The sequence below is a fragment of the Sminthopsis crassicaudata genome, chromosome 6 (genome assembly GCF_048593235.1).
Source record: "Sminthopsis crassicaudata isolate SCR6 chromosome 6, ASM4859323v1, whole genome shotgun sequence".
NCBI classification, from domain to species: Eukaryota; Metazoa; Chordata; class Mammalia; order Dasyuromorphia; family Dasyuridae; genus Sminthopsis; species Sminthopsis crassicaudata.
In genome coordinates this window covers 194,901,066-194,913,883 of record NC_133622.1, presented here as the reverse complement: position 1 = coordinate 194,913,883, position 12,818 = coordinate 194,901,066, and the positions used below count along the sequence as shown (strand labels likewise).

Sequence of the window (12,818 nt, the reverse complement as noted above, 5' to 3'; positions counted from 1 at the left end):
AAATAAATAATTGAAGCAGTGTATTTAAGAAAATTGAATTATGTAATAAAAAGGTTTATTTTTATAATCGTTACAGAAATTTAGAAATTAGAGATACTAAGTTACTTGGATATAAAATGTGCAGAAACCATAATGCATTAAATTTTTAAAAAATTAGTTAAGCTGTAATGTTTAAACAATTTCCATATAAATTACTTATGGGAAAAACCAGCCACAGGCAGTTAGACCAATTAGTTATCTTAGTACAGAAGGTACATTCAGAGTTGACACATGGGAGATAGCAGAGACTTAATTTTTATAGAATTAGTTAATAGACATGGCCCTTTATTAGATCACATCAAATAAGAATCCTGTATCCATTTTTTAAAAAAAGTAGATAAATATGATATATTAGGAAAAAATAGAACACAAAATATTTTTGAACTGATATGCCCATCAGAATAATTGTTACTCACCACTTTTGATGACTTAAAAGAAAAGATTGAGGGCTTATTGATTCAAATGTTGTGACAAGTGACCAGTGAATTAAAAGGACTGGCAGTATGATTTTTGTTCATAAGAAAAATTCCAGAGAAACCCTTTCATGATAGTCAAAATAAAAACTATAATAAAGTTAGAGGAACCAAGGATGTGGTATTAAAATGTTTAAGAGCAAGCTTTCTGAGATTAATAAAATTGTACTCCAAGACGCACTGCATTATTAACATTTTCTCCATTACTTTTTAAGTATTGACAGTAAATCAAACCCTGCTTGATAGCATTTCTCAGTTTCTGTCATTTAAATGTATAATTGTTTCCAATGTATAAGTGCTTTTATTGAAAATTTTTAGCAATTGTTTCTAGCTCCCACACACTCCTGGTAGGAAGACTTAAGCTTCACATTGAGGAATAGAAAACATGGTTCTTACCTTGGAAAGGCAAATTTGAAACCTTATGTTTTTTAAAGCTATTCTTGTCATGTGAACAAGGGGAATTAGTCATAATTTGATAAGATCCAGGGTCAACAGATTTGTTTTGAATCATTTTGATAGCACATATTTATGTAGCACTTTACAGTCAACCACTTATAAATCTTATGAAACCCTTATAAAACAATCAATGCAAGAATTATTTCACCTTTTTATCGATAACATTTTCAAGATTAAATTGAACCCTCGCTTCCTTAGATATCTGGAAGAAAGTGACTATTGAATAGTCGGGTATTAGTTGGCATTGTTTCTTTGACTCTTGAGTCCAATGTTCTTCACTCTATATCATATTGCCCCCAAAATTTAGGAACAAAATATATTAAATATGTATTTAAAATTGCCTTTTGAATATAAAAAATGATTTTCAGATGCTACACCCAGTTAGTTATTTTAAAAACAAAGGTTGAGAGATTAGGAGAAGAAAAAAATCAAGGCTGTATTATTTGTGAGCTAAAAAAAAAAATGACCTCCTAAAAGAATTTTTTCTAGTGGAATAGATTTTTATTTTCCTAAACACACACATGCACTATTAGATATGCTTTAATACAAGAAAGAGTCAGATGCTGGGGTTTTTTCTCCTCTCTGTTAGCAAATGAGGAGGAAGAAGAATATAGATACTTCTTATTAAAACCAAAAATAGAATTCTGGGAGGCTAGGACAATCAATAGGATTTTTTTGTCTATGATTTGTCTAAAAGGTTTTTTTTTTTTTAATTATTGTTAGAGCAAGGTACATGAGTTAATATAAAGTATAGTTTGTGGTGAGCATGATGGAGAAATACCATATCATAAGATAAAAGAGATAGAAAGGAACTTCAGACTCTTCAAAAAGACTTATAAGATAAGAGGCCAAATGAAAATGCCCTGAAAAAACTAAGAGTAGAGGCAACCTGATGTAAAGAATCCCCTATCCTAATTCTGACTCATCTGCTAGTCATGGAATTTTACCAGATGATTTCAGAGTTCTGCTTTAGCTGTGACATCAGTGGTAGGAAAAATGGGCATACAGTGCCATTGTTACTATGAAATGGTCTCCAGGGGGAATTTAGGGATATTTTAAAGTTTGCAAATGACACTAAGTATGTGGACAAAAGCCTGTGAAATGTCATATAAGTAGGATCCACGTAAAATTGTCCAAAGTTCATTCCTTGGATCAAAAATGTCAGCCTCCTATCCACACTACTTCTAGTTTAGGCTGAACTAACTTAAAATGTAATTGGGACATTTTTAACAAATAAAACAAAAATAGAATAAAACATAGATAAAGTTAGTTATGTGGTTTTCTAAATTCCCAGAGGGATATATGTAGTAGTGCCTGTTTCTATTTGGTTTAGACACCACTACTTTATACCACCTCTCTCTCTGCACTATTTCTTCTGCCTCAATGTCATTTTAATCGTAATAAGTAAACCGTGGTGGGTCAAAAACTCATTAGAAATAATGCACCCTGCCTTCTCTAGGCTTATAGAAAAAACTTAAGGTATGGAAAAAGATAGGCGTCAGGAAATTTTTAGATGGGTTGAATGCATTTATAAGTGGCCATATAGGGACAGTGCTGGAGAGCCTTGAATTCATTTTGCTAGCAGCTGGCTTTTTGCCTTGGCTGTTCTGGATAGCAGCTGCATCATGTAACTCAGCTGCTTAGAACTCTATTGCCTATTCTTAATTTGAGTGGATCGCAAAGAACCACCTGTCTCATTGCAGGAGTTCATACTAATACTCATATCACTGACCCTGATAATTTCATATGAATGTAAAATGGAATATAAATACTCTTTAGTGTCATGTTTACATAAGTATTTTGATGCTTAATAAGCCTATATGTTTTGATCATTTAAAATTTCAGCTTGTCCTGCAATTGAAAAATTTTTTTGGCATTATCTTAACTGAAAGATAGATGTCACTGTTTAACTTTAGAATGTAGTTCTATAATCTTCTGTATTCTAAGTGGTATGTGCACTAAGGATTGTTTATATGCCGATGGGTCATACATCTAAGGATTCTGGGGAACATTGATTTTTAAAAGGAAATTTTAAAATGTGATGAAAACTCATCTCCCACCCCTACCCTGCAGAAAGTGAAAATGGAAAGAAAAAATAAATTAGAATTTTTTGGGGGGGTAGAAATTGTGATTGAGAAAATTTAACTCATTCAGATATATCTTTTTGTTATATTTTTAGGTGCTGGTGGAGTAGCTTGTTCAAAATTATTTCATTTAACCTATACTCAGTTTTAACCAGTCTAGAATATTCTGATGCCTGATTCTGGAAGGTGAAATCAGTACTTGTACACACCTTGGCCAGAGCTGTTAAGTCTGGCTATACAAAACCAGGACCAGCTGCAGCATAAGGTGCTTCCCTGCAGCCAGGCTACCCAAGGGTGTCAGTTTGAGCCAGTATCCACACCAATGAAAGAGTCCTTTAAGTTAGTTCAAAGGAAAGTCTTAATCTAAGTGAAAAATGCTTTTTAAAAAATTCTTAAAATGAAAATGTTCAGGTTTTGAAATTTCAGTCCCATTGCCTTATAGCCCTCCTCCTCCTTGCACCTGAATCAATTTGTCCCTTCTCCTTTCCACCGCCCAAACCCAAAAATGCAGGCAAAGCAAATTGAGTGAAGGGAGGAGGAGGGCTTTGCTAGGGATCCAAACTTTGTGTCTATTGTTAGGGATGATGGAGTGAAAAGTCATAGCTTCTCCGACTCCAGGAACAAGGTGTGCATGTGAAAATGTGAAGAATGAATGTTTCAAATCTTTAGCAATACATATTATTTTTAGGCACTTAAAGATAAAAGAGTTTATATGAGCACTTTCTGTTTTGGGAATTTCGTTTTCTAACTTTAAGTATGCTTTTGAAAACAGTCTGTAGAAGTTGCCTGGTAAAGTATTTGGAAGAAAATAACACTTGTCCTACGTGTAGAATTGTTATTCATCAGAGTCATCCGCTGCAATACATTGGGTAAGTACACATTATAAGAGAAAGAAGAGAAAATTTTCATATTGGTATGGTAACATCGGATTTGTGAGGTAAAGTTGTTGAGGCTTTTCTTTGTAGGCTAATAATACTTACAGGTGCTATTTTGTCCTGGTGTGGATTAACAGGGCCTCAAGCATATGCCAAGTGTCCCTGTTTTGTTCTGCTGCTTTTAGGAGATGGCACTATAGGTTATGAAGACTCTTTGCCAAAGGAACTACACAATTTATTTCCTTTGAAATAAAATAGTCTCTGTTCACACTCTACAACTATTTGTCCAAATGGAATTACTGTATAAATTGGAAAATTGAATTTAGGTTTTCACATTTTAAAATAAATCAAAAAATATTGATTTTTTTCAGAAATTAAATATGGTTAAATTTATTTTTGCTTATAATTTTTATGTTTCACAGTATTTAAAATTTAGTTTAAAAGGTGTAATAAGTTTTGAGAAAGTCACTTAGCTCTACTGCCCAAAGGGTTATTCAGTAATTCTTGTCTGTAGTTATAGGCAGCTTATTTTTTTATACTCCAAAAAGTGGGCAATTCTTAAAACTCTGTCCTTTATTTTTGGTCTCCCATTCGTAAGGGGAATGACAGTGAAAGTATCTTCATACATTTACCTGTTGGACATAAAATAGTTTATGAAATATTAGGGCAAGACACATGAGACTCATGCCCTCAATTTCACAGCTATTTACTAACCCAGCAATGTGATTGGCATTGAAGGACTAATTAGATTACAAAGATTTATCTTTAAAATATTGGTGAAAGTTAAGACTTCAAAATTTCATACATAGATCTTTACCTCTTTTAAAATACAAATTTTGGTGTTATTTTAAAAAGTCAACTACATAGAGCTTTTTATTTTTGTTAAATCTACTTTTCATTAAGCTAAAGGTTGACCCCTTTCTGCTTTTCTCTTTGTTGCTTTACCTTTTGGAGTATGGCTGAGACTTTTTTTTTTTTTTTTTTTTTTTAAATTTTTTATTATATATATATTTTTTTATAATATTATCCCTTGTATTCATTTTTCCAAATTATCCCCCCCTCCCTCTATTCCCTCCCCCCGATGACAGGCAATCCCATACATTTTACATGTGTTACAACATAGTCTAGGTACAATACATGTGTGCGAATATCATTTTCTTGTTGCACAATAAACATTAGAATCCGAAGGTACATGTAACCTGGACAGACAGATATTAGTGCTAACAATTTACATTCACTTCCCAGTGTTTCTTCTCTGGGTGTAGCTACCTCTGTCCATCATTGATCAACTGGAAGTGAGTTGGATCTTCTTTAAGTTGAAGATTTCCACTTCCATCAGAATACATCCTCATACAGTATTGTTGTTGAAGTGTATAATGATCCCCTAGTTCTACTCGTTTCACTCAGCATCAGTTGATTTAAGTCTCTCCAGGCCTCTCTATATTCCTCCTGCTGGTCATTTCTTACAGAGCAATAATATTCCATAACCTTCATATACCACAATTTACCCAACCATTCTCCAACTGATGGACATCCATTCATCTTCCAGTTTCTAGCTACAACAAAAAGAGCTGCCACAAACATTTTGGCACATATATGTCTCTTTCCGCTCTTTAGTATTTCTTTGGGATATAATCCCAGTAGTAGCGCTGCTGGATCAAAGGGTATGCACAGTTTGATAACTTTTTGGGCATAATTCCAGATTGCTCTCCAGAATGGCTGGATTCTTTCACACTCCACCAACAATGTATCAGTGTCCCAGTTTTCCCACATCCCCTCCAACATTCATCATTATTTGTTCCTGTCATCTTAATGGCTAAGACTTTTATTCCAGAGGCAGCTCTTATTTTTGAAATCATTATCAGGTTCCCAGGTTGGGTAAAAAACTTTTCTGAAGTTTTTTGCAGTATTTGCAAGGAAGGTAGGGTTATATTAATTGGTTCAGAGTATTTTGTGCATGCCTAAATACTAATAGCATTAGATTATTGTTGTCATTTTATGTTGAAGTCACTGTGGTTAAGTGACTTGTCGAGGGTCATACCTCTAAGAGAGGTGTTAAGGGTCTGAAGTCAGATTTGAACTTGGGTCCTCCTGACTCCAGAGCAGTTGTTCTATCCACCATGCCATCCAACTTGCCAATAATAGTTTTTAAAACAGCTTTTAGACATATTATAGGGCCTGAATTCATGTTGCCCTAATTACAAAGTTTAGTACTTCTCCTTAACATTATTATATTTCACAAAATTGTCAAAAAAATTTATTTGGCAGTAGGCTTTTACTAGTGCCTGCAGTTAAGTGATGCAGAAGGAGGACCTGGAGTCAAAGGTGGGCTCAGATACTTAGGATCTTGGTGACCCTGCACAAGTCTCTTACCTGATTTGTTTGCTTCCTTTCTTCGATTGTAAAATGTGGATCATAACACTACTTATGATTTTTGTGAGGATAAAATTAGATGTTAATTGTAAAGCACTTAGCACATTTTCTAATACAAAGTAGACTCTATATAAATGCTTATTTCCTTTCCCTTCCTCTTTTTTCCTTCATGACAATCACATTTTGAAATTCCATCTGAAATCTGACAGGTCATGATGGTACCCCCTCCATTATTTTTTGTTGTGCTTTAAAATAAATTGTTGATAGCTTATGGTGGTTTTTAAAGCATCATTAAAATTTTACCCAGTATATCTCCAGCCTTCCCAGTGAACTATCCCATATACATATATATGTATTTTAAACAATTGTTTTTCCCTTTCAGAACCCAAAATAATTTAGAAATTTATGATGTTTCATATTTTTATACTTTTCTACAACAATAAATTTTCATATGTATGATCCCTAATTTATATAATGTATATAAAGGGTATTCTGAACATATTATAATTTTTAAAAATGTGTTTATGACTTTAGTATTTTAAAAATGAGAAACATGATACATCCCATTGGATTCTTTCCAACACAAAAATTAACTACTTCCAAACATTTGTGATTTTGTGTATTGCGCAGTACAGGATAGAAAATGTAACTCATTTATTCATTCATTCATTCAAATTCATTCTATTTATTTATTCATTTGCTCTTTTTAAAATTATTTTTATAATTATAAAAATTGTTTTGACAGTACATGTGCATGAGTAATTTTTTTTTAAAATAACATCCCTTCTATTCATTTTTCCAAATTTTTCCCTCCCCTAGATGACAGGCAATCCCATACATATTAAATGTGTTACAATATAACCTAGGTACAATATATGTGTGTAAATCCAGAGAAAATGAAATTTAAAAGAAGCACTTCAAGTGCCATCTTAATGTAATTTCAAATGTTTTTTTAATTTTTTTTTGCCAGTCATGACAGGACAATGCAAGATATTGTTTACAAATTGGTACCAGGCCTCCAAGAAGGTAAGTCAAAATTTAGTTGTAAAATGGATATATCACTAATAGCAGTAATACAATGGCATTTCTTCTATCACTTATTTTTCCTCTTGTTATTTTAGTCTTGTAAATCAAATTATTATCAAATCTCTAATAATAAATGAAATTTTTTAAAAACCTCTTATAATTTGACTTTTGGCCCGAATTTGACACTTTTCCTCCATGATCTGCCTTATATTCATAACCTCTTCTCCATTCCTACCCAAAGACGACCTTTTGTATGATCATATATCCAGGAATGTTCTGTTTAGGGTTTCCTTTGGTCAGTCTGACTTCCACCTATTCCCCATACCATCCTGCAGTGCAATCATAGGTCAGCCTCATTGTGTTTTCCCATTCCAACTCAACAAATATTCCTTCAGTGTTAACTGTCTGCAAGACCTTGAGTGAGGGGCTAGAAAGAGGAAGCTTGGAGTCTTACAGGGAACTAAACTATGCAAACAGAGGCTAAGGGCAGGGCCATTTTTCAAATAGGTTTGTATCTCATAGTGGAAGAGAAAGCAGATAATTGTTGCATGAGAAGTAATGATGAAGATTTGTGTAAGCCCTACCATTTGTGAAAAGAAGCAGATGATCCTATATTTGTTTGGTGGGTTCTATGTATCACATCTGGATCCTGTCCTAGAATGCAAGTTCAGTTAAAACTCATACTCTGGATTTCAGCTCCTTTCTTCAGCTACCTTCTCTCTTTCCTGTGGCTGCTTTCTCTTCATTGATGAGCTCTTTGCACAGCCTCCATTTTGAGGAAGGACACCTACCCTTCTTTCATTTTCTGAATTTCAACTCACCACCAGCACCTCTTCCCTAGCCCACCCCCTGCTTTTCAACTTTTTTTTATATGTTGTCTTCTCCTGAAGTTGAGTTGAGGGGAATCTGAGACTATAATATCTGGTTATAAGCATGATAACACTATCTATACTTTTGGCCATCCATCCAGACCTACACATCTCTCTCCATCTCACTAGGACAGGAGAGACTTCTTAGATAAATGAGTCTTATTCAGAGGGGAAAAAAAAGGACATATTAGAACAAAATTTACTTTTATTATAATTTTTCAGAATTTGGAAAGAGAAGAAATAATTACTTTGAGCTTGATTCACTCAATCCCTCAGTATACAGAAGCATTTTCACTCCCCACCTTTTGTCAGTTGGCCTGTAGAACAGCTATGGAGTTTTTATTGTTTTCATTTGGAATTGGAAAAATGTATTTGCCTTGAATTGTCATTCTACCTTTTTGGTTCTGCTAACTACCAACCTTGCATCCCAAAATAGAAATGTAGGAAAATCAAAGGCATCAATATCCAACCAAGTTGACAACATTTTTCAGTTTTTATTTGCTCTATTTTTTTCTGTTTCAGATTCTCTCTCCGCATTCTCCCCCATTCCAAGAGACTTGTTCTTGGACAGCTGCACATAATTACATTTTAATTTAGGGAGCTTGCAAGTTATTTATTTGCCTAATCAGACTTTGATTTTTATTTTATATATATATATATATATATATATATATATATATATATTTTTTAGCTCCTTCTGTTTGTATTTAAAAGTCATAAAATTTTAGAACTGAACCCATTTCCCAATGGCTCATTTATAATATGAGCCAATTGACAGCTCTATTTCTTTATTATTTAGTTTCTGAGCATTATTCTGACAGAAAGGAGCTTGTTTGGCAAATGTTAGCATATACTTTGGGGCTTTTTTTCCTCTGATAAATTTTTACTCATTTGAAATTAAGTACAGAAATGTAAAAAAAAATTTTTTTCATGTACACAGCACAACATAAAGAGGATTCTATCTAAAACAATGGATTTCCATTCCACGTAGTTTGCTTTTTATTTTGAAAGCTATGAAATGAATAATACACATCATTTTCTTTCTTTCTTTTTTAAAAATTAATTAATTTAATTCATTTTAACAAAAATTTTATGTATAGGTAATTTTTCAGCACTAACAATTGCAAAACCTTTTGTTTCAACTTTTCCACTCCTTCCCCCAGATGGCAGGTTGACCAATACATGTTAAATATGTTAAAGTATAAGTTAAATACAATATACAATACACATCATTTCTTAAAAAAAAATTTATTTATTTTATAATTATAATTTTTTTGACAGTACATACGCATGGGTAATTTTTTTTTTTTTTTTTACAGCATTATCCCTTGTATTCACTTTTCCAAATTTTCCCCTCCTTCCCTCTACTCCCTCCCCTGGATGACAGGCAATCCCATATATAATAAATGTGTTACAGTATATCCTAGATACAATATATGTGAATACACATCATTTTCAAAACTACTTTGCTTTCCTGTGCTTTCTAAATATTCTTTTATTCTCTGCTTTGCATTTTTATTCTCCTTTTCTCACCAGTAGACACAAATATGTGTAGATAAGTAAAACTTGGCTACGCATACTTCTATTTGTTAATCCTTCCTCTGGAAGAAGCCATCTTCCTTCATAGTCCTTTGTAATTGATTTGAGAATTCGTAATATTCAAAATTAATAAGCAATAAGTCATTCCAAGTTTTTCTTAGAACAATGTTGCTGTTACTGTGCATCATGTTTTCTTGGTTCTGCTTATTTTACTTTTTATTAAGTTTTTATTTTACTTTTCATTATTTTATGCAGGTTTTTCTAAAATTGGCCAGCTTGTCATTTCTTATTACACAGTAGTGTTCCATCACAGTCATATACCACAGCTGCTTATTCAGCCATCCCCTCAGTTTCTTCCCTCTCTTCTCTTACCCCTCCCCTCCTTTTCTTTTTTCTTTTTCTTTTTTTTTTTTAAGGATCATTCACTACCTAGTTTCAGCATCTAGGTGAGTGTTTCATTTTGACTTCCTTTAGTACTTAGTTCTACTAGCCCTTAAGACAAGGAGGAAGATTTTCTAAATTATCAGGGACATTTCTCATGCGCTTCTTTATTTTTGACTGTGCCTTGTTCCCTTTTCTTTGATCAACTGAGAAATAGATATGATTATTGACTAGATGCATGAGAGCAAGTTTTTTTGTTATTATGAGAGTAAGCTTATTTGAGTTTCACTGAAATTTGCCAGTCGTATACCAGTTGATAGAGTACATTTTCAGAACAGCAAGCAGTGACTTTGTTTAGTAAACATCAAAACAAACCAAAGGGAAGAATGAAATGCATGGACACCTAATAAATAATTCAGAAGCCATCTGACTGAATAATTGAGAATTGACTGTTTATGCACACAAGCTGACATCCTCTCTTTTTTCTCTGAATTTTCACTTTTATGAATGTTAGGGGCTCATGTTACAGTAATTGTGCAAAAAGTTAGAACAAATAAGTCCTGATTGGCTAGTAAATTACTATTTACAGAGTAGGTGCTTAGTAATCCTGATTGAATGAGGTGGCCCAGAAGGAAATTGTTTTAACAAACAGCTATTTATCACTTGTATATCCAATCAGCACTTTTGGGAAAGCTTTCAGTTTTCTGGACTGTTAGGCATGCTACATGGGAAGGGGAAGAGGATTGTTTGTGGACATTAGATTAGATGCATTTAATTTCAGAACTGGAAGATGGATGGATCATCCAGGCCATTCCCCTTATTTTACAGATGAGAAAAACAGGCTCAGAGAGGGGAAGAAGTTTGTAGTAGTCTCACAATAATTTGAACGGCTGCACATAATTTTTTATTTAAAAGGAGCTTATAGGTGATTCATTTATCAAGCATTGATTTCTCTAGCACCACCTAATAAAGGGTTTAACAAATCCAAACTCATTCAGGAGTGAACTGAATCAGGACTGGAACCCTTAACTTCTGGCTTCTCATCTCATGGAAGAGCCATCCATGTTCAATCAGACTATCTCTCTATCTGCCTGTCTAAATAATCACTTTTCTTCAGCTGACATTTCTGCTTTGTTAAAAGATCATACTGTTGATGGGACAAAGTTTTAATATGATAAACACATTCTATTAGCCTTGTTAAAATAAATGATAAATGTTGTTTTTAATAGCGGAAATGAGGAAACAGAGAGAATTCTATCACAAATTGGGCATGGAGGTGCCTGGAGACATCAAAGGGGAGACTTGCTCTGCAAAGCAGCACTTAGACTCACATCGGAATGGTAAGTTTTCTTTCTGACTAGTTCTTGTGGAGGTCAGTAATATTGATCGTCTGTCTAAACTCTGTCAAAAGAAACTTTATTTGATGCTCAGATATTTTTCTGAACATTGATGGGTACCTATGAAGCCTGATACAGATAATGATATGAACATAATATACACATAATAGCAATAAAGAAACATCATGAAGGGCAGGACAGGTAGAAGTTGAGGATGAGAAGGTATTTTCTATTTAGAAAATGAAAGGGAAATGATGACAACAACTGATATTTTGTTAGATTGTATATCTCAGGAGGAGGAAATATACAGAGTTTGGTGAGAGAGGGTCAGTGAGGAAGTGTGTTCCAGAACAGGTATTCTCACAGAAAATGATGAGACTTGTCTTTTTTATCTGCTGTCCCTGAAGTTCCTGTATCCTTTATACCTGAGACAACATAGATCAATAATACCATTCTTTCTAGGAATAAAATCTCTTTTCTGGTCTAGATGATTTTGCCCTTCAGCATTCACATTTCACTAATCTTATTCACCTCTTATTTCCAATTTGAGGCTTAAGCCCCTTGGACTTTTCTGATTCCTGAACTGATTTGACTTCTTGGTTTCAGGTACCTTTTATACCTGTTATATTTGAACTCTAATAGACTGTCTCAGATTACCATCTCCCATCCCTCCTACACACACCATTTTAATTTGGATGGGTTACCTTGGAGGTCACCTAGTCTAATCTGAATAAAAATAACTATACCTGACAAGTGGAAATCTAGCTCTTGCTTGAAGACTGCAAGTGCACAGGGGAACCCACTACCTCCCAAGGCAACACATTCTAATTTGAGATTTTACTTAATTATTGAGAATCTTTTTCTTGCTTCAAGACAAAATTTACCTCATTACAGTTTTTACTCATTTTTCATAGTTCTGCCTTCTGAAAACAGAACTAGTTTAATCCTTCCATGTGATAGCATTTGAGGAAACTTCTTTCGCTCCAAGTCTTACTTTCTGTAGACTGAACATCCTCAGTTCTTTTAGCTCATAGGAAATCAGCTTGAGATCTCCCTAAAATAAGATTGCACTCACATAGCATATCCCTGATTAAGGCAGAGGCCATTGGAGCCACTTACTGTCACCTCCCTCCTCTTAGGGATGGCACCTCTGTCAGCTACCTTCTGATAAGTAGATGTTTTCTAGAATTTATAAGGAACAGGAGAACAGACACAATCATTATGGATACACATGGCGGGGAAAACTTTCTGACTTGAGTGGCCCTATAGCTAATTTGATCCTTAATCAAACTAAAGTTCTCTAAATCTAGCACAATTCATGCTTCTGTTCCGTGCCCCAGTGAAAATGATTGCTTCTCTTTAGAAT

General features: G+C 33.8%; 1 protein-coding gene across 10 annotated transcripts in view; it reads left to right on the top strand.

The window, feature by feature from the left end:
- PCGF3 (polycomb group ring finger 3) overlaps window positions 1-12,818 on the top strand; it is a 95,622-nt gene that overhangs the window by 51,939 nt on the left and 30,865 nt on the right. For all 10 annotated transcript variants that reach the window (XM_074274459.1, XM_074274454.1, XM_074274455.1 and 7 more), the window contains 3 exons: window positions 3,825-3,921; window positions 7,271-7,326; window positions 11,345-11,455. In XM_074274459.1, the coding sequence (XP_074130560.1) occupies window positions 3,825-3,921; window positions 7,271-7,326; window positions 11,345-11,455 (264 nt within the window). The remainder of the gene's footprint in view (window positions 1-3,824; window positions 3,922-7,270; window positions 7,327-11,344; window positions 11,456-12,818) is intronic.